The 27,866-nt window shown below is 47.2% G+C and overlaps 1 protein-coding gene across 1 annotated transcript in view; it reads left to right on the top strand.

Moving 5' to 3' along the window:
* The first annotated feature begins 449 nt into the window (after positions 1 to 449).
* RIOK1 (RIO kinase 1) overlaps positions 450 to 27,866 on the top strand; it is an 862,653-nt gene continuing 835,236 nt past the window's right edge. The window contains exon 1 of the mRNA XM_069613474.1: positions 450 to 699. Within this exon, the coding sequence (XP_069469575.1) occupies positions 578 to 699 (122 nt within the window). The 5' untranslated portion in view covers positions 450 to 577. The remainder of the gene's footprint in view (positions 700 to 27,866) is intronic.

Here is a 27,866-nt window from a genome sequence, read left to right on the forward strand (position 1 = left end):
AATGATCTGTGTTCAATAAAACCCACCCCTTTTGTATCTTCGATAAGGCAGCGTTTCATTTCCGGACTAACTTGTGTAGCTGGATCACAGATTGAGCTGGACCAGCAACTCCAAAACCTGCTTCCATTTTATCTGTTGAACGAGGCGGCCATCTTAGACTGTATTCCAGCCTACCGCACATGTACAAATAAATCGCAACCAAATCAATTTTTTCTTCAGTTTTAAAAAGCAAAGCTTCAAACATTCCACACATAAATGTGTTAATCTAATCCTAATTAGTTTGAAATATAAATACTACAGATTACGTTTCACATTTCGACATACTTATTATCGTATACATCAAACCCATTTCTTTTAACATGTCTATTGGAATCTACCGTAGTTTATCGAAGAAGTGTATACATTTTCAATCAATATCAGTTCACACAGTACAGTCTTGGATGGCCGCCAGCTTTACCATGTGCGTCTCCAGTGCTCGTTGCAGTGTGTACAGATGGTTGGCTGGTTGTAAGAGCATGTTTTCGTTGCTGGTGTGCATGCATAGAGGAGACCATACTTTGACGCCGCATGTTGCGGAATGCAAGGAGCTGGTGTGCATCTTTTAGCAGATAGGAGCGTTCAAAACATGTCCTGGCGGCAGCAGATCATGTGTCGGGTGGTGCCCGGGCAATTTGATGACGCAGAGTCCCCAGAGCTCAGGTACACACGAACGAGTTATAGAAACTAGGCATTTACCAGAAGCAAAGGACAAGCGCTATGCTGGAGTTTAGAGCCCGAGGGTGATTGGCTTACTGAAGGTTGGAACGTGTGGGCGGGGTGGGAAACAGTCGGGCATTGAAAGAAGCGGGCAGCAATCAAATTGGGATGTGCATGCTTTACAGTGCTCTGCGAGTGGAATACAATAATGTAGTGGTGTTACGTTTAGTGTAGAATGACTACATGTGATGTCAACGGCACGCTACTTTTCCAGTTATTAGCTTTTCTTTCACAAGTTTTATGTATATGGCACTTACACCTTATTAACTAGAAGTTAACCGAACTACAACTTTCAGGATGCTTTAGTTTTTATGCTTGTATAGCGCACCTAACCCATGGGTGTCTGGGCGCTTTTGCATATATATACAATAATTGTTACATGGCACTATTAATATTACCAAAACACAAGGTAATCCAATACATATAATAAGAATACAGTAACATACAAGTTAGGCAGCTGACTTGTGTTACAGATCAAAGTTACGTGCCTTGCCTTACAGGAGAGTTATATACAGATGTTGTTATGTTCCAACAGGAGTAGCATGCAGTAATAAATCAATACAGCAGATTAAATGACGCAGATACAACAATACACGAGAGTCGGCCAAGTAGCTTCTTATCTCTTTAATCATCGGCGCGAAACTGGCGCCTGAGGCGGTGGCCCCACCTCTTCCTGCCTACCGTGGGGCGCGGCCCGCAACAAAAGAACAACAATAGAAATGGGATTTAGCTTCCATTCAAAATGGCCATTAACATGGATGAGGACACAACATCCCCCCCCCACTTAAGAGAGAACTTAGTTCATTTCTTCTATCCAGCTAGTTGGTCTGCGTACTGTCCGTTTTGAGGGGCTTCGCTTCAGTGTCACTGATCTGTCCATCTGGGTGTCGCTGTCATCCTGATGTTCCACTCTATATTCAGATTCTGGATCTGAGGATTCGTCTGTGACTGTGGTGGTTGAGGTTTCACGAGGTGAATTCCCTTGGTTCTGTTCGGGCTTGCTGCCGTTATCATGGACCCGCTGGTGTGGGTGACCGTCAGGGGTTCGGGTCTGAATGCAGGAGTGCTCTTGGTGTTTTGGTCCTGTCGTACCAGTACCACGTCTCCTACTTGATTCTGGCATGGTTTGGCTTGTCTCTTGTGGTCGAAGTAGGTTTTCATTTTGTCCTTGCTCACCTTGTCACTGGCTCGTGCATCTTCAACGATGGTGGTGGGTGGACGAGCATGGGGGTTGTGCGGAAGTCTCGTCCGTATGATTCGACCAAACATTAAGGTGGACGGGCATTCGCCGGTGGCGCTGTGTGGCGTGTTTCGACATTCTCTTAACAATGTGCAGATGGCTTTCATAAACGATCCGTTGGTGATGGAACAGACTTGTAAAGTCCTTTTGAGATTGCTCATGAATTTCCCGGCCATTCCATTGGCTTGGGGATGTAGAGGTGTTATCTTTCTGTGCACGAGTCCTAGATGTTCTGCGAACATTGCAAAGTCATGACTGCTAAAGGGCGGCCCTTTGTCTGATTTTACGTTCATGGGAATTCCATAGTCTGCAAATGTCTTGTCCAGGGCAGGGATGATGGCCTGGGCGCTGGTTGAGTGTACCAAGTGTACCTCTGGGAAACGCGACATTTCATCCACAATGACTAGCACATATTTTCCATTTACTAGGGGTCCAAACATGTCGACGGCCACCTCCTCCCATACCTGTAGGGGCATGTCAGACGGCCTTAATGGTGCAGGGAATGTTCTCGGAGCCACCGCTTGGCAGGCGAGGCACTTGCTGAGGAGACTCTCCACCCTCTCATCCATTTTCGGGAACCAAACTTTCGTCCTGGGCTGTCTTTTCGTGGATACTACTCAACGGTGCCCCGCATGTGCTATATCTAGAACCTGATTTTGCAAGCTGGATGGAATCACAAGTCTGTTTTCCTTGAGAATCAAACCCTCCGGGGATTGGGACAGAGTGTGGTGTATAAGTTTGAATGTGCGCAGTTGAGATTCCTCTTGGGAAGATAGGCCCGCCTTGTCTCGGTCTTTTATGTGCCATCGGCCTGATTGTATGCACTGCTTCACAATTTGTAGTAGTTTGTCTTCGCTGGTGGCTTCCAGTAGCTGGGTTGTAGAAATGTGTTTCGGAAGAGCGTTGTCAACGAGATAGTTGACATATTGATTTGCTTTGGCGGATTGAAGTTCTTCTTGAGCAGGCTGGGGGTATCTGGACAGGAAATTGCTGGATTATTGTCTTTGCCTGGTCTGTGAACAATTGTGAATGAGTATTCCTGTAATCGTAGTCCCCATCGGGCTATGCTAGGTGGCATTTTAGCCGTGGGTTTGCCATAAATCGTGGTGAGTGCCTGATGGTCCGTGACGACAGTGAAAGGGCGTCCGTATAGAAAGAGATGGTAATGTTCGCATGCCCACACGACTGCCAGGCTTTCCTTTTCAGGTTGCGAATATGCGCACTCGATGGGTGACAGGCTTCGGCTAGCATATGCCACTATACGTTTTGGTGACGGTGGTGAGGCTCCGGGTCTGGACTGGGCTAGGATGGCTCCTAGACCGACCGGGCTGGCATCCACGATCAGTTCAGTGTCATATGCGGGATCGTAGTAGGCCATGCACGAGGCTGATGCGATGCGATGCGTGATCTCTTGAGCTCGATCTTTTCCTGTGAGGAGCCTTAGTGGCGTGCTCACTGATGCAAAATCTTGAATGTATCGGGTGCAGTAACTGGCCATCCCTAGGAATGAGCATATGGCTGATGGAGATGGGGGAGTAGGGGCGTCTACCAGTGCTTGCACCTTTTTAGGATCAGGGCGCATGCCTTTGTTCGAAAATATATGTCCAAAGAATTTCAATGTTGTTTTGCTGATTTCACATTTTTCAGGGTTGAGAGTGAGGTGGGCGTTTTCAAGTGCCATGCAGACTCTTCTCAGAGTGTCATCGTGATTTTCTTGTGATGTGCCGAAAATGAAGAATGTCGTTGCTATAATTTAGGCAGTGGGGAATATGCTTGATTATTTGATGAATCTCGTTCTGGAAAATTTCAGCGGCAGAAGATACTCCAAAACTTAATCTTTTATACCTGAACAGCCATAGGTGTGTTTAGAAAGTTGTGATGTATCTTGATGAGGGGTGAAGTTCAAGTTGATGGTAACCTTTGTTTAGATCAAGCTTTGAGAACACGGTCGCCCCATGTAACAGATGCGTCATGTTAGTCATGCGCGGGGCTATGTGTCGTTCCCTTTCAATGGCCACGTTCGGGGCACGCATGTCCACACAGATGAGTATGCTTGATTTACTGTCTCTTTTGGGTACCGGTACTATCAGAGAGACCCACGGTGTTGGACCGGATGCTGGCTCTATAATGTCCTGCTGTAGTAATGACTGTATCTCATCTTCAACCTGTCGCTGTATGTTAAGCGGGATGCCTCTATAGTGTTGAGCAATTGGTGGTACCTGCGGGTTGATGTGTAGCTTGATCTGTCGGTCTTTTAAACGTCCCAAACCTTTGAAAAGAGAGGGAAACATCTTTTGAATCATGTCTTTTGCGCTAGACGTGTACGCGGACATGATTTGGTACACAATGCTGATTAGCCCCATTTGTATGGCTGTGCGGAAACTCAGTATGCTTCCATCTGGGACTTCCCCTTTGATCACGTAGATTTGTACCTTTTGGCTTTGATTTTTGTATTGGCATTTTGCGGTGAACATGCCTTTGCAATCTAGCGGTTTGTTGGAGCCATACGGATATATTAATGTGTCAGCTTTCCGTAGCTCTTTCTTCACCTCAAGTGTTTTGTATACTATGTTGCTTATGACATTCACAGTGGCCCCCGTATCGATTAAGAATTCTAAATTTTGTCCATTGAGTTGCAGCAGCAGTGTTGACTATATTCAGCAGCCGTGTTGTTTCCTATGGCATGGACATATGCACGTCTCCTCTCTCCACTGGAAGATGATGACCTGGCCGTTCTCCTTTCTTGTGGCGATTCATCCAGGTACCTGATCCTTTGTCTTGGCTGTCGGTGCTGAGAGTGAAGTCTACTTTTGCGATGGCTGGATGTGTCCCTTCTTTCTTCGCGCCACCGGGTGGATGGCACGTGCTCCCTTGACGAGCTGGGTGAGCGCCTCCTGCTGGTCGCAGACGGCTGGCTTGCGTGTTTGGGCGGGCTTTTTCTCGCCTTGGCCTTCTGCCGTCTTGTCTCCAGGACTCTCTATGAGGCTCAGCACTCTGATAGAATTTAATGTTTTTGCACACCGACTGAAAATGGTTCTCACCCCCACATTTGTCGCATTGGTGACCTATTGCAGGACATGGTCTGTGTGGGGAAATCGAAAACCGCATCTGTATCATTTCTTTTGTTCTGATGAGTCGGCTTGAGTGCGAATGGGACATATTTGGGCTGCATTGGCTGTTTGCGTGATGGTGATGTTTCCTAACGATTCAGTTTGTAGTGTTAATGCAGCGTCAGCCCTTGCTATTTGCAGGATTTCTTCCAGTGTCCTACTTTTCTGCAATAGTTTCTTGCGGAATTCGGGGGATCCGCACCTAGCAATGGCTTGCGATTTGAGGGCCTCCTCTGTAGATTATCTGTCAAAGTCGCAGTATTTGGCTCTTTTCCTCAATCTCATGACGAAATTATCCATGCTTTCACTTTTATCTTGTATGGTCGTATGAAATATGTGTCTCTCATAGTCGACATTTCTTAATGGTGCAAAATATGAATTCAATGAGTTGATGATACCTTGGAACGAGTCAGTGCTAGAGTCAGGCCTTTCAAATACTATGTCACGTACCATAGGGCACAATGAATGTAGCAGGATGGCTCTTAGACAACGTTCCTCCCTCACTCCAGAGGCGTCGATGTAGATCTGTAATTCTTTTAGCCATCTGGCCCATCTGGGAGCCAGGCTGTTTGTGTCAGACATGTCAAAGTGTGGCATGGCCTGCAATTGAAGTGATTCGGAGGTACCTTCCTCTTTGTTGCTGGTAGGCCTTGGGGTGGAGCTGGTCTTGAGGCTTTGAGTACCGCTGTCTGTGGTATCTACCGACATGGTTGTAACCACGTGTGGGTGGCTGTGTCGCGATGTTGACTGGTTAGGCCTCTCCCCTTGGAGAGCAGAGCAGCCTGTGTCGTCTATGGGGAGCGGTTTCTCTGGCAGCGTTTGCGTAGCAATGAGCGTTTTCTCCGTGGCTGAAGTCCTCGAAGTTCACCGTGCAGTGGTTGCGCATGCGGCCCTCGCACCTCGCTGTGGCACGGTCTAGTGGGTTCGGCTGAGCATGATAACTCTGTTGAAGATCCTTGTCGCCATTGTTATGTTCCAACAGGAGTAGCATGCAGTAATAAATCAATACAGCAGATTAAATGACGCAGATACAATAATACACAGGAGCCGGCCAAGTAGCTTCTTATCTCTTTAATGATCGGGCCAAACTGGCGCCTGAGGCGGTGGCCCCGCCTCTTCCTTCCTACCGTGGGGCGTGGCCCGCAACAAAAGAACAACAATAGAAATGGGACTTAGCTCCCATTCAAAAGGGTCATTAACATGGATGAGGACACAACAGATGTGAATATAGTTCTGGCACAAGACCAACAATGGCAGGCGCCTAGTGTTCCATATCTAGGCGTAAGCCCTTACGTGAGCACATAATGTAAGCAGAAGTAGATTAGTGATGTGAAATAGCTGAATGAAAGCCTTGGGGCTGGGGAATGGGGTTTTCTGGGCAACACATTTGTTTGCCCATAAGGATTAACCTGGGCACTTGACAGCTTACTAGACCAATTCCATATTTGCATGTCTCCATTTCTGTACCCCTGTACTCCCTCAGGTACCACATAAATGCTGGAGATGGTTGTTTCTTTGTGGCATAAAAAGGCTGCAGGTTTATTATAACAATCCACATCACTTATCTATTTCAAAACACTACATGATTATCATCACAGTAACACTCTCTTTGGTGAATTGTTCTCCTGTTGTGGCGACCAGCCAACTAACTCATCTCTTTCTTGCTCCCCCCAAATCTTTCCAACCAGCTCCACATTAGGGCAAAGCTTCCCCCAACCGCCATTGTCCGTGATCCACCCGCCCATGCAGTCGATCCTTGTCTGGAGGTGTGCAGTTTATGACAGAAGAAGCTGAGCTCTCTTACATTCCTCAAGCACCCTCGCCGCTGGGACTCAGAGAGGTGCTGATCCGCGGAGGAGCGAAATCGGCTTCTGATTTTCCAAACTCATTTGTAGTTCTTACAGTGCTACTGGTCGCATACACACCGCCATGCCACCGATGGGTCCACGCCCATCTGTGGCTCACCCTGTTGTGGCCTCGTCCTCATATTTTGTGCATACGTTACAGAAGAAAATATCCATCTCTGTTTTTGATAAGTGCACCCCATCCCCTTCATAGTACTCGGGGTGACTTCTGGTGGATCAGGCCATGTCTGATCTGGGTGAAACCCCTGCAAAACTTGCCCATTGATCCATTCAACTTTCTCCTGGACTTTTCTATAACTAAATGTGATTCTGCACTACTCCATGTTTGTCTTGGTGTGATCTCTGACCACATGATTTCTGTCTCCTAAGCGAGCTTCCAGTTTTTGCAGGGTGCCCATCCTCTCTCTCATCAATACTCCTCTGCTCATGCTTGTGAGATCGTTTCCCCCAGTTGTACCAGTAGAATGTCAGGTTTAGGGTATCTTGCTAGTAGCCCTTGCACATGATCTTCCAGCTGACCCCATCTCATCCCCGCCCTTCCCCACCATTCAATTTTGAAATGTCTTGCTGTCATCTGTTCCCTCCGGTGTCCATCTCGCTTTAGCACTTGTCACAAACGAGTGACCCACTACCCATACTGTTCTTCTGCTCCTTCTAGTTGCTGTTTAGTAGGGAGAGATGTGGAGTGGGGAATGATTATTGCTACATGTTATCTGTCCTTTATGTATCTTTTAAAACAGTCCGACTTCCAACCCCCTATCTTTTTAATAGCTTCAGGAGTCATACCTATCCCTGCCGCTGAGGTGGCTGCTCCAATCCTGATGGAGTGAGTTCTGAAAAAACCCCTCTGATTCCCCTATGTGTTTTAATGCCCTGTTCATAACGCTTTTAAACTGGAACCTGCTTAACGCTGACCTATCAGTGTGAGGGAAGAGCGGGGGTCCGCCCTTCCCGGTGGCCTTAAGGCTAGACATGTCAATAGGCCATTAGATGAGCAGCATGGCCTTCCCCCTGATGCTGTGTAGGGCAATGAATCTTCCTTTTCCACTCTGGTCGGTCTTAGACCTTCTTAGGTGCTGCAACCACCTCTCATGACACTGTGACATCTTCTAGCCTTAAAAATCCCTATGCCCTCCTTCTTTGTTGTTCGGTACCAGCTCACTGATCCTGAAGGCCCAGAAGAAGGCCAGGGAAAAGGCTGCCCGGAACGTGAAAGCTTCAAAAGTGTCTCTGCAAATTATTTATAGCCCTCTGAATATATTGTGTATAGGGGTTGTAGGGTCCTTTCTGTTGGCTTGGCCCAACCTTTCATTGCTATCCTGAGATAATGTTCCTTGGTTGGGTCCACCATCCCACCTAATTGTGATAGTTGGCTATTGCTGCCAGGTGGTATGCTGTCCATGTTCTGGTCTTTTGGGATTGCAGCCCACCCAATGAAAGTGCACACCTTAGCCCCTCTTCGGCACTTTCTGAGAAACCCTTCCTTGAACCTATGAAATGTTTCCCAGCAGGCTTTGTATCTCCTTTCTGTGGTTGGGGCGAGTGCTGTACTGATTAGTGTGTTTAGATCTTCCTAATTATTTCCCACAAATGGAGCTTTAAGGTGGTCATCGTCTTGCTTGCATCTGGCTTTTCCTCACAAAATTTCCCAACTGCAAACGAGAGAGCGAGAGAGAGTTAGCTGCAAAATTTCACACCCCAGGGATGGGTCTTTGCCCGTACTTCTGTGTTCAATCTTAGTAGGCTAGCTGACAATTCCCTGGGGAGGCGTAGTACCCTCCTAGTGTTTGTGGTTTCCTGGTTTATAATCTCTATTACTGCCAAATTGTCTGACCAAAGAATCACCCTTTTGTTTGCCAGTGAGGACTCCATAGGTGAAAAGCCAATATGATTGGGAAAAGCTCTAGGAGCGTGATGTTTAGTGTTATGCCTTCCTTATACCATTTGGAGAGGCCATGCCTGTGCACACCAATCCTTCCTGTGCATTGCTCCAAAACCGTGACTACCTGATGCATCCAAGAAGTGTCTTAACCTATTGCTGCTTGCCCATTGCTCCCTCCAGAGAAGTACCCTATTAAATGTATCCAGGAACATGTTCCACATTCGTTGGTCCTCTTTTACATCTGAGCCCAGGCGTACATGTTGTGCTGCATGTTGAAGTCTCGTCGTTTTAATGGAAATGCTTCTTGCGAATACCCTACCCGCTGGTATGACCCTCCCAGCAAAGTTCAGTTTTCCTGCCAGTTACTGCAGCTCTCTCAATGTCTCTTTGTTCCTCCCCATCAGAGCGTTAATTGTTTCTTTTAGGTCAGCCACCTTGTTCTTTGGTAGCCTCGTCTTACCCTGCTCAGTATCGATTTCTATCCCCAGGAATGTTAACCTGTTGAGCGGGCCAGCCTTTTTTCCTTCAGCCAAAGGTACCCCCAGCTCCTTTGCTAATTCCACAAATTGTTCCATTAATATGTGACATTCCTCTGTACCTTTGCTACCGATGAACACAAAGTTATCCAGGTAGTGCATCACTTTCCCCGTCCTGGCCCTTTGTTTTAGTACCCACTCCAGGAAGGTGCTGAATTTTTCGAAGAGTGCACAAGAGATTGAGCATCCCATGGGTAGACATTTATCATGGTAGTACAGCCCCTCACGTTTGAAACCCAACAAGTTGTAACTCCCTTTACTAATTGGCAAGAGCCTGAAAGCTGGCTCCATGTCAGCTTTCCACAGCAGTGCTCCTTTGCCGGCTGCCCTAACTAGCACCGGAAAGGACAGGTGAGGGATGAGGCAAAATTGTCCCTTCTCCTTTATTGGTACTAGGCCCAGAGGGAAAACCTTGAAATTATCCACGGGAGGTCTGAGAAATGGGCACACTACCCTTCCTAATATGAGTTCTTTGTCAGTTTTTTGTTTCACCACCTCTGGAAGTTTTAACGCAAACTTAAGGTTTTCCATCTCCCTGTGGCCGTTGCCCCGGTTTAGGGAATAACAACCCCCCACCCCCAAAAAACCCTTCCCAAATTATTTTCGTGTCAGAAGTGTTCTGGTAACAATTTAATAGTGGCAATATTCTGATCAGTCTTATTGGGAAGGCAGTGAGCTGTAAAGCAGTGGCGAGATCAGCTTAATTCTGCTTTGGTGTCTTGTTTTTGTTTTGTGCTAGAGTTCTAAACAATCTTGCTCTGTAGGCATGCAGCAACTAATGCTGCCTACTGCTGGCCGGCTCCCTTTTATTCCCAGACTTGGCAAAGATCTTGCTGCTGTTGGCCTTTGCCCCCTCTCCATTGTTGCACATCCCTCACGTGCAGCTTGTTTTCCCAGGCTTTGCTGCCCCCTCTGCCTTTTCGTGGGCTCAGAGCCCGATTTCGCGGGCTTCCGTCCTCGTCCCCCTACCAGGAGGGGAGAGGGAGGGACACGGCACAGTTATCATTGTGCCGCCTTGAGGGGGGATGGTCCCCTCGTCACTTGACATGGATGCCTATTGGCCATAGGTGATGGCTTCTAAGAAGTGTTAAAGAACAATTACCCCTGACACGAGCCACTACCATGCTTTATGTTGTGAAGCCATGGGTTGGATGCAGTATTGTCCATAGGTGACTTCTTCTAGTGATGGCTTCTAAAAGGTGTTACAGAACAAATCCCCCTGACACTCAGCCACTTCCTTGCGTTACATTGTGAAGCATTCGTTATGATTAAGGTTCCCAGTTTTCCGTTTTTACTGATTTTTACAGATAAATACTTTTTTCCCTTTTAGAAATGGGAATGGGAGAGAGTGATCAGAAGTGAGAAGAGTGCATAATGTTGCATGCTTTATGAAATAATTACTATGGCTTTAAAACCCAAGGGGGATTGGTTAGGCTCACATTAATCTGCGTGATGCTATTGTGAATTTGCATGCGGGATGGGAAGAATAAAACTGAAGCCAACTCTTATTGCTCAACATATTTCTATGACAACGTACGTATATAGTGTATACTTTTACTATGAAAGGCTACTTTATTATGTAATATAGTTTGCTTCCAAGGCATTGCTATAAATAAAGTATTATTTAAGCACATGAAATGCAAAGCAACACCTTAATTAATATCTATATAAAATAAACCTGGGAAGATGTGCTTAATTGCTTAAATTGTGCACATCCCGGTTTCACCATTTAACCAAAGTGTGTGATCCTGGGCAAATCATTTAATCACACTGTGTCTTATCTGCAGCTCTGTAAGTGATTCTGATTCACTTCATAGTTTATGTTAATATATCATGCTATTATAAAACAAAAGCCAAATGATTATAGAGTTGGTCCATATATAATAATAGTGCAATTTATGTATTTTGCACCACAAAGTTATTTGCCACTTGGCCTACTTATGGCAACATATTCTAAAGTCACTTCCATGGTGCCTCCAAGTATCAAAGATTGATAATGCTCCTTGCAATATCCTTTTCTGTGAAGTCACTTCTGTTGGTGCAATCCATATGCAAATTAGGAGGTTTGCATGTATTTTGCTCCAAAGCGCCTGGACAGAGCTCTAATAAATGAGTCTCCTGCAACCAGCCCTCCAGATAAGGTGCGTTTCTGGCCTTTTTACGCTATTAATTCTTGTAAATACAGTACCTTTTCTTCTTCCTATTCGTATCCATTACGAGGCTATTCTTGGCTGCACCATCATAAATCATGGAGTTCACTGCTGACATACAACTGGGTTGAGTCATGATCTGTTTGTTTAACACTTTCCCGTGTTGGTTCTTTCATCTATCGAATAACTTTAGAGTCTGTAAAGTCTAACACTTGGAAATCAATTGATGTGTGTTTTTCACTTTGTTCAAATGCTTTGATTTTCTGTGTTACAAAGTTATTTAAGAATTTTGTATCCCTAATGTGCATTGCAAATTGCTTTGACACTTTAAGAAGTTTCGTTAGAACTGGCATTCTTATTGAGCATGATTTTGAAGATTGGTGTAGTACAGTGGAAAAGTGTGTTCTAGCAAGGGGTGCATTTTTGGGTTTTAATGCAGCTGTTTTCATTGGTTTTAATAGAGGCCGCTCTGCTGAAGTATACTTTTTTCAAGTTTACTAGTGATTTGCATAGGCATTTCATACCATGTTTTCTCTTTATCTCACAAGCACACCAATGGCATTTAATGGCTTGAAGTTTTTAATGAGTTTTAGTTTTATGAGAGCCTCTGAGCAAGCAGCTGTTTGGCATTTCTCATTACAAAAGGCTTTTGATGTTAAATTAGTAGATATGTTATAGTTTTAAAATATTGCAAGTGCTTGCATGTGTGCGTCTGTGTGTGAGTGCATTCATGAAAGGGCACATTCACTTTTTGTCACAGCAGAGCGAGCAAGGAACGTCTTGACGTGTGGTCTGAATGTTACTTTTACTACCCCAACTTCCACCTGAGTTGGTATAATTCCTACAGATGGGGATGGTAAAAATCTACCAGCAATTATTTAATGGTCTTCCCTCCTCCCCCACCCACAGCCAGGACTAGCAGACTAGCTATTATTTTTTAATGAGACCAGGTCAACACTTCCCAACATTGCTTTATCTATTTTTTGTAGGGTTGACTGTCCTACTACCTCTCAACAGCTCTGCTATATATTTAAGCACAGTGCCCTAGCTGCTCAGCAAAGCTGCAATATGGAACAATTAACTATTCACAGTAGTGCTAAAGCACATTTAGTAGCATCATAACAAGATTTCTTAGCAGAACTGCTATGTTTTGGAACAGTGCCTGAATTTTTCAACAGTGACGCAGTACCAACACCTGTTTGCAGTTTCAGTATGTAGCTAAAGCACTGAAGAGAAACTGTCTCTAAGCTCTCTCTCCGTCATGCTCTTGAGGTGGTATGCACGCTGGTGGACAGTGTGAGAACAATTGCATTGCTTTGGTAGGCTTCAAGCCATCCTGCTGTCAGTATTGCGCTTTTCCTAACTTCTAATTCTTCCATGTCTGACTATTGTGTGACACTGCCAAATCTCTAGTACCTCTATAAATCTCCTGCTTTATATGTAGCATAGTTCATTGAAAGAGGCATGGAGCTTGGAACGAGCCAGTTAGGTCGGCCAAGCCATGTATAGGACTGCTGATGCCTCAACCCTACAAGCATTTCAGACAGGTTAGTTTCCTGACTAAGCCTAATTTCCTGACTAATTTGCTGATACTGTTAAAATTAAAGTTATGAAGCTTGTTGGGTGAAGAGGTATTGGGGGGATCAGGGGAGACGTGGGGGGGTGGAGTTGCGGGTTCTTGGGGTGTTATTATAAAATGCCAATAAAGAGTGTTTAAAAAAAAAAGAAGGGGCGGGTGGCAGAGGGGTAAAGCCTAGCTTCAAACAAAAGGGGATGCCAGAATGCTAATTGTAAGGGTCTGCTGATAACTTGATGAAGATCTATTTTGGCATAAAGAAACTGTGTGTACATATGTTTGCAATGCATTTTTGACCAATCATTTTCCAATAATCAAACATGTAGCATCAGTAATTTCAAAGAGGATGAACATGGAAAAGTAATCATCATAATTAAGTCTCCCTGTTTTATGGTATTTATTTATTTACCACAACGAAACAAACCACACATAGCCTTGCACAACAGCACATGGCGGCTACTATCCGAAAATCCCTCCTACGCTCAGCAAACAGTGTAAACCGAACTGAAGCTGCCAGCAGCACATCACAGCTCTCTTGATCTTTTCTCCCGCTCGGTCCTACTAACTCACACCCCCCTTACCCTCCGGCTTCACAGATCTGGCAGAGCACCACCGAACAACACAGGTGGTGACAGTGCACGGTGTAAGAACCTTTAACATAACACCATTTTCGTCTGTATTTATACATATTTATTTTTTGTTATGTAAAAAGTACCTTGTAACTTATTTTTCCACATTTATTTGCTTAAAGAAAGCACATTAGTACTTGGATTCCTGTAATGTGGTAAATCCTAGAACTGCGTTCTTGCACAAGTCAAGCGCTGCTTATGTGCAGTCAGGAGAGTATCCAGCATTGCAAGAGTGGGGGTGTGAGGGCAAGCCACGAAAATTGTCCTGCTACTTTTCCTCTCAAATGCAGTGCGCGCATTTCCATACGTTCTCCCTTGCGCCCCCAAACTGTCCACCCATGCCCCAATGTACTTTTTTAGTAACATTAGTGGCAGATGGCATTTTAACACATAACAAAAAAAGAAAACTTCAAATCATGACAGATGCAAGCAGTGCTCCAAATGGGATTTTGAGGTGGGAGTATTTTACTCCCTATTTTGAGATTTGAAGAGTAAATCCAAATTCAAGAGAGTAAAAATGAGTATTCACCTTCGCAAGAGAGTAAAAGGTGTTGGACATCCTTCCAATGTGTGCATAAAATTAAACGTTTAGAAAATACTAGAAACAATATAGCCATATTTCATGTTTCTGGCTTCAAATAATGTATTACACTTGTGGAAAAAGCTCTCTTGGGCAATACTTTTTAGGTGTGTGCTATTCAGCTGATGACATTAGGACACAGGACCGCTTGAAGAATTTACTTTAGCTACAGAACCATATTCCAACTAGTTGCGTATTCATAAATAAAGTCGATTTCTCTACCGGCATCACTACTATGCCTTTCCCCTCAGACTGTTGCTGCTTCTTTTAACTAGGTTTCATGGCCTCTTCCTCATGTTTTGGCTCTACCCTTCCTGTTGCTACATTGTTTGCCTGTCTCCCACTTTGTTGCTCTACCTCTCGCTATTGAGTGTGTCCACGCTTGTTGTGGTCTTGGGAAAAGTATTATTGCGGTTTCTCTCCTCTGTCTTGCGGTCATTGTTGCTGTAACTCCAGTGCCTCTGGTTCGTGTTGATTCCTCCATTTTCTCTCACATTGCATTACTCTGTCTCTCCTTCCTTTCCATTACGTTCTCTGTTCTGTGTTCCCCAGCTTCAGCCCTTTGTTGTCCTGTCTCTCCTAGGTTCGTAATTGCTCTTCCTCTCCTTTTCGTTGAAATTTGGCATAGCAATTAATAAGTGATACAAGCTGAAAATGCATTTTCCATCATAAATATAGTTCTGTTTTAAAACGAGGGGGTGGTTCCTTTTAAATGTATGCAAACTTCCTTTTGCAAGTTAAGCTGGAAATTGCAGATTTAGAGTTTCCCATCAGCAGATGCTGAATTTTTTTCCATGCAAATGCTTTACCTGCAATGAATGCCAAGTATGACAGCACTGATGAGATGTGAGAGTTCTGAACCATCATACATTGTGTGGTTTGTTTCGTTGTGGTGAATAAATAAATACCATAAAATAGGGAGACTTAATTATGATGATTACTTTTCCATGTTCATCCTCTTTGAAATTACTGATGCTACATGTTTGATTATTGGAAAATGATTGGTCAAAAATGCATTGCAAACATATGTACACACAGTTTCTTTATGCCAAAATAGATCTTCATCAAGTTATCAGCAGACCCTTACAATTAGCATTCTGGCATCCCCTTTTGTTTGAAGCTAGGCTTAACCCCTCTGCCACCCGACCCTTCTTTTTTTTTTAAACACTCTTTATTGGCATTTTATAATAACACCCCAAGAACCCGCAACTCCACCCCCCACGTCTCCCCTGATCCCCCCAATACCTCTTCACCCAACAAGCTTCATAACTTTAATTTTAACAGTATCAGCAAATTCCCAACTCCACCCACTCCCCATTCCCCCTCCCTTCCAGTGTCCGGATTAGCCCACCAGGCTTCCATTCCCTCCATCGGTCACAGCAAGCAATCCTACATCGTCTATGGTTTCCTTGAGGATTGGGGGGGGGTCCACTGCCAGTTCCCAAATTCATATCTTCCCCATTCATCCTTACCTCCCCACCCCCCCATCCCTAGCCGTACTTCTTCACGGCGGTCATAGATCGTTATCCATTGACAGGTCATTTAACAATTGGGTCCAATGGATCGTTGCATCCTCCCTTTCCGTCTCAGGGTCCACATTCTGCAAAACCATTAGTTCCGCCAAACCCCACCTTCGCACATCCTTCCGCCATAGGTTAATCGCTGGGCCTTGTGGGCATGTCCATGCTATCGCCATTCGGCGTTTAGCCAGTACAAGCAGAAACCGGCCCATTCTGTTTCGTATTTTGTGCCTTTTCCCCCTGGGAGCTTACCCCATAGACAAATATCCGGACACCGTTCCAATCTGGTCCCCAACAACCCATTCACTCCTTTAAGAACCTCGTCCCAATACTCCGCTATAATCCCGCACTCCCATGTCATATGCCAAAACCCTGCCTGCGCCGTACCACATCTAGGACATTCATCCGATAGCTCCCTGTTCATTGCCCAGAGTACCGCCGGAGTCCTATGTAAGATATTAAATTGGACCAGCTGGAAACGGGCATTCCTTGATGTCTTCCGGACCAAATCCCAGACCTGTACCCATTCTTTCCCTGGTATTTGACGTCCCATGTCCGCCTCCCACTTCTCCTTAACCTTCAGCTCCCCCTCTGACTTCCCCTCCCGCAGGGCCTTTTAGATCTGTGAAATAAGCGCCTTACCCCCTGTCTGGTGTAGCAATACTCGGAGCACCGGACACGACTCTGGCTCCTCTGGAATTCCTGCCCATATCTCAGCTAACCTACGAACCACTGCCCCATACGCTAAGAAAAGCCCCTGCGGTAGGCCAAACTTCCGGCACCATTCCTTGCAGGTAAGTAGTTTCCCACCTTCAAAGAGATCTCCCACCGTTTCACATCCCTTCTCCTGGAGACTCTGAATTCCTACCCTCCCAATCGCCTGACAGAGCTTCTGATCAGCACCCCATAGGAGACTACCCTCATACCGTCATCCAACCCCCCCTGCCACCGACATACTTCCTCCACGTTTCTCTCACCGCCTCAAACACTACAGTTCTACCCTTATCACCCAAAGCACATTCGGCTGCAGATTCCCCATCAATCCCTTAAGGACTCCGCCCCACCCCCTCCCCTGGTTGGTCCCATACCAGCACCGACTGCAGTTGTGCCGCCACAAAGTATTATTCATAATTCGGGAGGCTCAGCCCCCCCCCCCTTCCTCCCTAGTTCTCTGCAGTATTTCTAAGGACACCCTCCTCCTCTCGTATCCCACAGTAGCTCTCTAATCTTAACATCCAGCATTTTAAAGAAAACTCTTTTTGCAACATATGGTATATAATCAAAAAAATACAGCAACCGTGGCAAGATCACCATTTTGCATAACGCCACCCTGCCCATCAGAGAGAGGGGTAAAACCTTCCAGAATTGGACGGAGTCTCCTATTTTAGATAAGGCCCTCCCTGTGTTGTGTACAGACGTATCCTCCATCTCATGGAATACCCGTATCCCCAAATATTGAAACGACTCCGTCTCCCACTTTATCCCCAACTCCGGCAGCTCCTCCAGTGGACAATACCGTAACCCCCCTAACAGGAACAGCACCGTTTTCCCCGGAATAATGCGGAAACCTAACATGTAGCAACAATTTTGCAGTATCTATAACAGCTCTGGAAGATACACCTTGGGATCTACCACATACAGCAACAAGTCGTCCGCATAGAGGGACACTATGTGCTTTTGACCTCCTGCTTCAATTCCGGCCTCCTTCATTTCCTGACGCAGAAACGCTGCCAACGGTTCCAGGGCCAGGGCAAACAAAATTGGGGAAGCTGCACACTCCTGCCGTGTCCCCCTTCCCAATTCCCATGTCCCAGACACCCAGTTATTAGTCCTCACCATTGCCAGCGGTTTCTTACATAAAGGGGCCAGCCATCTACAGATATTCTCCCCAAACCCGAATTCCTGCAACACTCGGAACAACCATCTCCACTCCAAGGAATCGAACGCCTTAATGGCGTCGAACGATGCTACTGTCATGTCGCGCCTCTGTGATTTCACTAGGTCCATAATGTGGTGCAGACGAGACATATTACTGGGTGTATTCCTTCCCCCGATAAACCCCCATTGGTCCGGATGGACCAAGCTCGGTGCCACCCCCGCCAGCCTAGCAGCTAGGATCTTCCCTAAAATGTTCCCATCAACATTCAGCAGGGAGATTGGTTGATACGCCGCGCAATCCCTCGGGTCCTTCCCCTCTTTTAAGATCACCGTGATCACTGCTTCCCTCATCGATTCCGGGAGACAACCATTCTGAAAAGCCTCCTCATACACCTTCTGGAGTTTTGGCACCAGGAGGTCAGCAAACACTGAGTAAAACTTCACCGGGAGCCCGTCACTACCCGGCGCTGTGCCTCTCCCCATTGTGCGGATCGCCCAGTGAATGTCCCCCTCCTCAATCGGAGCCTCCAATTCCTCCTGCAGGTCCTCCCCAGTTTCGGTAGCCGCAACGATTCCATGAGGTCCTCTACATCAATCTCTACATACCCACCCTCGCTCGTATACAGCTCCTTGTAGAATGCCACAAAAGTTTCATTAATCTCTTTCTGGGTCCCAACTATCTCACTCGTGCTTGACCTAAACTGGGTTATGACCCGATTCGGGTTTTCCCTGCCAATCAACCAAGCCAACAGCTTGCCCGCCTTATCGCCTTCTCCGTGCAGTCTAACATCCAGCCTGCTGCTATGAAAGTGCGACAGCTCTGCCAGGGTTCCCTGATAGGACTCCAACTTCCGGGGCAAGGCCGGCCCCACCTCCGCTCCCCCGCCGCCTCCCTATCTAGTTCAGCCACCTGGGCCTCTGTTCGTTGTAGCGTGTCTAGGAGCCTCTTGTGCATCTCTGCTGTCATGGATAGGCATTTCCCTCTCATGGTCGCCTTTAAAGCAGTGGTCTCCAACCAGTAGCTTGTGAGCTACTGGTAGCTCGCCTGGGGCTTCCCAGTAGCTCTTTGATCAGAACCCAAAATGAGCACTGTGTGTTTATTTTGGTGTCTGAAGTCCCTGGGACTTTTCTCAAGCCCCATCTGACACCTCTTCCTGTAAAGTAAACAGTCAAAAGCTGTGTGCACAGTGAGAGGAGGGGCTGCATCTGGACTTGAAGGGCTTGGACAGCGTCCCAACATGGGGTTAACTATCAATAACAAAAGTAAATGGGACATGTGTGTTGTGGCCATTGTCACCAAGAGGTGCAAATGATGGCGGATTAGAAAGGGCCTGCATGCATACATCTGCATGCTGTGTAAAACAAAGCTGGGGCTGTGATTGTTTCAGTCACACTGTGTTTCTTTAGATTATTTCATCCAGCGTTACTTTGCATCCTGGTAATTGTGGCTTTCAATCAGAATGGGGGAATAAAGATAACAGCTGTAATCATTTTATCAGCGCGCTTGTGTGTGCATAGAAAAATAGCAATCCATGTGAGTCCCAGCTTGCAAGATGTACATCTCACTTTGCGTGTTTATGGTAAAACTGTGAATTATTTTTAATATTTTCCGATTATTGAGTTCATGGTTTTAAAGCTCTAGTACCCAAGCTGTATTAAAGTTGAGGATGGAATATGGTGTGATATGGAGGAGGCTCTATGGATGTCCCAAAATAGGAATTCAAGTGATAACTGCAATTTTACATTTAAGTAAACATGAAAAACTACTAGCTGCACTGCATTCTGGTGCTTGTTCACTTACATTTATAAAACTAAACAGTAATGTAAAGTGACATGTCCATCAATACCAAGACTTAAAAAAACAATGTGAGATGTTTTATGAAACGATAGTTGGAATTAGGTGGGAAATGTGAGCAGTGGTTTGCATATATATATTTTGATATGCATAGGATTAATATAGCTTAAACCTAGTTACTAAGTAACAGAGTACTGTACAAAATAGGGTGGCGAATACAGGAAGAGAACATGGAGGCGGGACATGGGATGGTAGAACAATTAACAGGGTTGATCCCCTTTGGCTATGTGCGCAAATCGGGAGACCTATGGGGAACCTGTACACGCATTCCTATTCTGGCAAGGGATTTCCAGCCTTTCAATACTGGGCTGAAATGGTGCAATTTATGAGCACGGATTTTGCTAAAAATTCTGCAAAACATAATTTACAAGTTATTGTCTAATACATGAACAATTCCAATTTTCTTGGAGAGTTGCACGTGCAAGGCAAGCATGGCCCATTGGTCATGCACCAGAATAACATGATTCCTGCAGGGAGAGGCAGCGATCCTGTGAGATGTTCACTTTGATACGGGCTCCTTCATAAAAGGGAGCAGGGAGACATGTCGCCATCCATTCTGAATAAGTCGCCCCTCGTTACAACCATACTCTTTGCTGAAAATGTTCATTTAAAAACTCATATGTTGTCTCATGTGGGCTCGCTACAAGTCATCACTATAAAACTGAATGTTATTTTAGCCCTGCCATTTACACTATTTTTTGCATATAACTGGATCACATGGTTTCCCAAATGTTCATTTTTTTCAATCTTGCCAATTATTGACATAAAAACGTTTAAGGGTAATCAACAAGTCAGCTTTGGCTTACTTTTCCTTGGCTGACTTCTGTGACCTAGTGAGCAATGTTTATGAATTCGGGATATGCTAAACTGGCAGTGGATTACATTTTTTGACAACGCAGAATGTGGTATGTGCTGGTTTTTTATTTTAAAGCTGTATACCACATTTATTGAAAAACTAATGAGATTGCAAACTGATAATCCAAAAAAGCAAAAGATTTGCCATTTCCATCCAGAGTGGGAAAACATAATTTTTGCTCCAGTGTAAAAATAAAATGTGCATCTTTAATATACGGTGCCCGAGTTAAAGCGGCAATAAAATAGTAACATTGATAGGAATTTTGCAGTAATACACACAAATTATGAAAATAACTTTCCAAAAGGAATTTGTCTGCAATTCTAAAAAGTAGGTAAACTAAGTGCTGCACTCCAAATGCTATTACAGAGGCGTCCTTCAAAGAGTGCTAATTATTTGATGAAAAACAGATGGTGCAGGTGTGAAGGGCACAGTGGCTGCCATGGATGAGTCTGTTGTAAGCAAGTTTAAAAACTGTCCTGAATGTATGTCTGCCATGTCGTGTGTATAATCTCTAACGCTAAAAAGGTAACTACACTATCAGCCAATGTGATTGCCTGTCTCTGTGAATCTGCCTTTTTCAGACAAACTTCCTGAAATCAAAACCTTGATGCCGTCTGATAGTATCGGAGTGCTGTTGCTGTTTCAAGCTTTACATCAGATTACTGAGCACTGTTGGATAGCATGCAGGTTATGTCCCTATTAGATTCCCACTCCTGATATGCTTAACAATTTTTACGAAACAGCGTCTAATAAAAAAAATAAAAAACATGTTTTGAAGTTATTGATATACTAATATCACAGTAAATACATACAGTATTGCTTTTTGAAATGACAAGCAAATAAACTGCCGGAAAACATATTGGTCGAAATTCTGATACTCATGGATAGCACCACCCTAGTAGCTCCTGCCTACTGGCCATTAACTACATGTAGCTCTTGCAAACAAAGAGGTTGGAGACCCCTGCCTTAAAGGCTTCCCACAGCACTCCCCTGGATTCCACCGAGCCCTCATTCAACTCGAAATATGCTCTGATCCCTTCTCTAAGTTCGCCCACAAAAGCCCCATCCTGAAGCGCCTCCCTTTGCAGATGCCACAGTCGCTGCAGGGGGCTCCCATTGGTCCCAAATAACGTGACCACTAAGGGGGAATGATCCGACAGAGTGCGCCCCAAATACATCCTCTCCCCAAAATGCTGGCAATGTTCCCTTCATGTTACAATGTAGTCCAGGCGCGAAAATGAGCCGTGCACACCCGAGTAATATGAATAGCCCCTCTCCGCCCCATTCCTCTCTCTCCACATCGCCGCCAGATCAAGTTTCTGCATTATTCTATGGAGAGACCTCTTAGGCACCCCTCTACTCCCCGACCCATCCAACCGCTCATCCAAATGACAAATAAAATCTCCTCCCCATATTATAATTTCCCCCCTATATGCCCCCATCATGATAAGCACCGAGGGGAAAGTATTCCTTGTCATCCACATTTGGCGCATACGAATAAACCAAGCAAATTGTCCTACTCTCCCATGAGCACTGCACAAGTACCGTTCTGCCAATCTCATCCTTCAACACCGCCTCCACCTTCAGTGGTGTCCCCCTCTCCACCGCCCTTCGCCTGGGTTAAATATGTCGTGCCGATTACTTGCCCTCCCCACATTTTGCCCAGTTTCCCTAGCACCTCTGTACCTGCATGCGTCCCCTGTATCAAAGGCACTTGTATCCCCTGCCTCTTCAGAAACTCCCACACTCTTCGCCTCTTCTGGTACTTCCCCAATCCCTGGACATTCCATGTCCTGATTTTCAGACTTCCTAGCCTACCCATCTAAGGTGTTGGAGCCCTCACTCAAGTTATCCCCTCATCTCTCCCAGCACCTCTGATACCTGTGCCTGATTCCAACCCCACCCTCCCCTCATACCTTATTACTGCTGTCCCAAACCTTCCCTCCCCCCTTTTACTCAACCCCCCCTTGCACCTGCCCCCAACTTAGCGCTCTAACCCCCAGCCCTTCCTCCACCACCCCCCCAAACCCACAACTGCTGTGAGTGGTCAAATCCCACCCAAGCTCCAACTCTCCTCACCTTCCCTCTCCTTAGCTGTAGACCCTTTGACTTACCTGACCCACCTTCCCCCTCTCCCTTGTGGGTAGTAGCCAATAGCGTTATGAAATCGTGGGGTCCTCCATCCTCCCGGTACCACCCCTCCAATGTCACAACCCCCTCCCTCCTTGCCCACCTAGACTCCCTAATTGACAGTTCCTGGAGGTCCATCACCCCCTCCCCACCATCCTCATCCCTCCGTGTCATGGTGCAGCACTTCCTTAGTCCCTTCCCGCCACCCCCGGCTGGGGGTCCGCCTTATGCGACCTCATGTCCAACCAGTCCCATACCTCCCCCGGGGACGTAAATAACCATGACTTCCGTCCCGACAACACCTTCAGCTTCACTGGGAAGAACATCATATACTTCAAGTTAAGTTCCCGGAGTCGACTTCTCACAGCATTATACGACCTCCTTTGGCGCTGCACCGCCAATGTGAAGTCTGGGAATATCCGCAGCTTTGCATGGCCGAATTCGTAGCTGCCCACTCTGCGCGCATCCTGTAAGATGGCATCCTGGTCTCGAAAGTTCATCATTTTGGCCACTATCACCCTTGGCGGGGCGCCTCGCGGTGGGAGCCTCCCAGCCCTCTCTCCACCGTGAAGAGCTTGGACAAACCCTTAATCCCCAGCACCTGTAGGATCAAATTCTCCACAAATAGTTCTGTACTGGGGCCCTCTTCTTTCTCCGGAACTCCGACCAGGCGGCCCTCCGCATCTTCTGCCCCCGCTTCCAGGATCCGGGTCGCCCCCACTAGGCCCGCCACCTGGTTCTTGAGCTTCTGGACGTCGTTCTCCACTGTGCAAACCCTCTGCTCCACCTCGGTGACCCTCTCGCATACTTTGCAGAGGTCAGCCCTCACCAAGGGGACATCCACCCCCACCTCCTTGATACTTTCCTGGAGAGTGGCCCTTGAGGCCTGTATTGCCGCCATTAGTGAGTCTAGAGTCACTGCGCCTTCCTCCCTGCCAATGGGCCCCTCCCCTGCCTGTCGCTCTGGTCCATCCTGTCTAGGCGCCCTGTCCTTCGCCTCTGTATACTTGTCCATCCGCTGCTGGCTTTTGCCCATGTTGGATGGGGGCCAAGAGATCCATGCCCCGGGTTTCAGACTCTCTGCCTCCTGAAGTCCCAAGTGTTCATATAACTAGTTTCCCCAAGTCCGATCTCGCGTGTTACCCCACCTGGCGTCCAGTCTTGAAGGGGTGCCTCGAGACGGGCTAGTTACTGCCTGTGTCCTCACCCGGTATTGTATGCCCCCTGAGCCCTTCAGTTCATGCCAGGCAGATCATGCTCACTGTGCTCCTCTGCTATGGGCCACCAAATCCTTTCTCCAGCGTCAGCCCTCTCCACCGCGAGACTTATCTCTCGCCAATACCGCGCTTCCCAGGCCGCCTCCATATTTCCACTCAGACCTTTGTAAATCCTCGCCCACAACCAGTCATGCGGTGGGGTACAGGGGAGATCTCCGCACCGCCCAGCGCTTCCCCCCTACTGTAGTGTCCCTCCACCTCACCAAAGTTCCACCACAATTCTGCCTACCGGGGGGAGTCCAGAGGTATGCTCTGTGTAGTGCTCCAACACCTCCTTTCTCCCTTTCCCAGTGTCCTCTCACCTCTGGGTCCTCCTGCTGTCCCGGACCTCAATCCGCTCCTCGGGTGCCCCTCCTGGAGCCATCCTCCACCTCACCCGTTGTTGCACTAGTAAGTGCGCATACCGCCGCCTGCTTCAGGATGGGGGTGCACAGGACTCTCCTCTGTCTGCCGCCATCAGTCCCATGCGCCACCTCACCAAGAACTCCTTCTCTACCTGGCCGTTCCGGGTGCAGGCCAGGGGAGGCACACAAAATCAGGCTTCCTCCTCCTCTGTGCCCGCGTTCAATTGTCCTCACTCACGTCCTGGGCATCCGCGGCGGCTCCTGCCCGGCTCCACCGTCCTTGCGACCAGGACGCCTCCCTGTGCTCCTCCCGCCGCAAATACCGCTCCACCTGCTGGGCTCGGGTCAGCCTTCCTTCCGACTCCGCCTGCGCTCCTCTCCGCGGCTCCCCTCCGGCGTTTCCTCCGCTGCCTCCCGGTGGGTGAGTCACGTCCGCTGCCTCAGTTGCGGCCGCAGTCTCCGACCAGACCGCCACCTCTCACGCACCAGTCGGGGGTGTCCACCGCTCGTCTTCGACTCACACTGCTGTACTAAGCCTCTACACCTCCTTAACGACACTCTGATGCTCCTCAAAATGCTCCGGCGGCCATCTTGAACGCATCGAGGACCGCCAAAACTTCCAGAGCGAAGTTAAACTGTTTCCCCCGCCGCAATCACTTCCCCAGGGGAATTGCTCGGATCTCCAACACTTCGTCTTCAAGTTGCTGTCACGATGCCCGCTCCCGGGGAGCCGGCTCAGGCCCTGCGTCCTCGAAAGCGGACATCAAGTCCCCGGGGAAAATCCCAGCAACCCCTTATAGGGGCCCTTTGGACAGCGTCCTGGCGCCAGGCTCATTATGAAAGTGTTTGGGTGCACTTACCTGATGCAGACCATGCTGCAGAACCCCGGCCTCCTTGAGGCCTGAAAGGAACTACTTTACCTGTGGGACTCATTTACCACCCGGGCGTGGTCGGGGAAGGATACATACCTGATTGGAGGAAGGACACATTCTAGGAACGTCTTCCAAGGCTATGTAAACCACACCCGATCAGCCACAAGTGCTTCGCGTTGTTCTGCATATAGCAGCTGGACGCTCACCGTGTCTGCTCCTGCATCTTGACTTCTGCCACACCTGCCAGCATCCTGAATCACCTGCAAAGGAAGGGAACAAGAGAACAGAAGAAGGAAAAGGCCTCACCTGCTAAATCTGCATCCCAGAGACATTTCGCCGACAATCCTGAAAAGGAAGACATTTATTTTTAAAAGCACATCACATTGATCGCTGCAGCGCCGCATTCTACTCACCTTTACAGGGCACCTCCATGTTCAGCAGCGACCATCCGGATTCGCAGCCGCGCCCCCGCGCCTAGGGAGTACAAGACAAGAACAAAGGTAAGAGAAAGAAGGGAAAAGGGAAGCTAAAACTCCATGTCAAGACTTACCTGTTGGGTCATTCCCTTTTCATTTCGGGTCCGCGCCGCATCCAGGCATTTTCGGACCCCGGCCCCTAAGGGGAAAAAGACATCAGCGTTAATTAGTGAATGAAAAGACATTACCAAAACACTCATTAAAGACTTACCTGATTTCCACAAGGATTTCACCGCTCACCTCGGCATTCCGTACCCCGGCCCCTATGGGGAAAAAGACACTAGCATTAGAACATTAATGCATGGACACAAGGGGAACCACTTATAGAAAAAACTTACCTGGAAGCCAAGCAACTTTGGTTCTCACCCATCCGAAAATCCAGTGACGTAACTGGATACCAACGCGCCCCTGCATCAGAAGCAGGATGGAGAGCTTGTCCTTCCAGACCCTAAGGTGAGACGCTACGGGGAAGCACAGAAGGGTTTTGAGGAGGGTGATAGAGGTAAGTGGGAGGCCGATTGCATTACCCCGCAGACAGTTAACCCCCTATTCTCACCTAAAGAAGGATACTTCTGCGAGTCAGACAAGCCAGATCTGGGGCTTCCGAACCCAGTCCGTCTTCCGAACCCTGTGCATCACCTTAGTCGAGGTCACAGCAGCGCGAACCAGGCCAGCGCCCCCGCGGGAGTCAGGTGAGCGTTACAGAACACAAAGCCTTCCTACAAATTCCCACCCAGGCGCTATGGAAACTTCTGAGACTGATCAGTTGGCCCAATTACTGGGGGAATTACGGGCCGAAGTACATGCCGCTCGTCAAGAGACTAATGCCCTCAGAGGGAATTAATAATATCAAAGGAAAGAACTGATGACCTGGCCAGACAGCTTTTGCAAGGTCAAGCTGGACAAACTCCTCTACTCTGTTCCGGAGGGAACCCCGCTCCTGTGGTTCCCAGTAACCCTGTGCAGATTAATCTACCTGGAAACATGCCGCTGGCCCCACCTGAACGCTTTGCTGGGGACCCCAAACGATTCACCGTATTCATGAATCAGTGTCGTTTGCACTTCCTATGCAGACCTGGGGCCTTCCCTAATGATCAGACCAAAGTAGCCTTTGTATTGTCATATCTCAGCGGCTGCGCTGCCGATTGGTCAGTTCCACTGGTTACTCAAGATGACCCGATTCTCCGTGATTTTCAAGGATTTCAAGCAAGCATGGAAAGGTTATTTGCTCGACACTCTCAGGGGCAGGCTCTGGATGACGAACTTCTATCCCTGCGACAGGGCAATCAGGACCTCCTATCCTATATTGCAACCTTTAATAGACTAATTGTGGAAACGGGATGGCCAGAGGATAAAAGAGTCACGTTATTTTATCGAGGTCTACGCGGAGAACTTAAAGATGTCTTGGCCCAAGTTTTAAATCCGCCCCAAGAATGCACAGAATATATAGACTTAGTGGTCCAATTGAATCACAGACTTCAAAACAGAAAAACAGATCGGTCCAGGTTTGAGACCCGGGTGTTGGTCAAGACCCACGCTAACCCCAAGGGAGTTGATGTCTCTGAGCCTATGCAAATTGGAGGGGTTAAAGAACCCTTAACTCAAAAGGAACGTGAAAGGAGGCGGCAGTTAAAATTATGTCTTTATTGTGGGAACTCTGGACACTTTCTACGAGATTGCCCGGCAAAACCGCCCCGAAAAGCGGTAGGAGCCGCTGATAAAAACCATGAAGACTCTGTTTCGGGAAACGACTCAGCCCGACAAGCGTAGGGGTCCGCTTGCCGAGCTTGAAAACAAACTCTCAGACCTCGCATTTCATTGTGCCAATGGTTCTCGTAGATCCAGAAAAGCCTAAGCGGTTGTATGCAATAAAGGCATACATCGATAGTGGGGCTATTGGAAACTATGTGGATCGTGAATTGGCCTCTAGGATTAACCTCCCTCTCCGTCCTAAAACCAGCAAAGATGTCATCACCACAGTCGATGGAACTGAAATTGCCTCTGGACGGGTAACACATTCCACAGCTGAGGTGACACTTGTACGTCCGGACGGCCATCGGGAGGCAGTTGTGTTTGATGTAATCAAGGCTCCACAGTTTCAGGTTATTCTTGGAATTCCTTGGTTAGAGACACATAATCCTCGAATTGATTGGCGAGCTAAGAGAATAACCTTCCCGGATTGTGCACAAACATGCTACCCAGAAAACCTGAAGATTAATCTAGCATCTGTAACCTCTGCCTCCATGCAATTACCTCCGGAATACCAGGACTTTCAGGACGTCTTCCAAAAGGAACAGGCCAACACGTTACCTCCTCACCGATCGTACGATTGCC

This window comes from Ambystoma mexicanum, chromosome 5p, assembly GCF_040938575.1.
Source record: "Ambystoma mexicanum isolate Mex_15411 chromosome 5p, UKY_AmexF1_1, whole genome shotgun sequence".
Lineage (NCBI taxonomy): Eukaryota > Metazoa > Chordata > Amphibia > Caudata > Ambystomatidae > Ambystoma > Ambystoma mexicanum.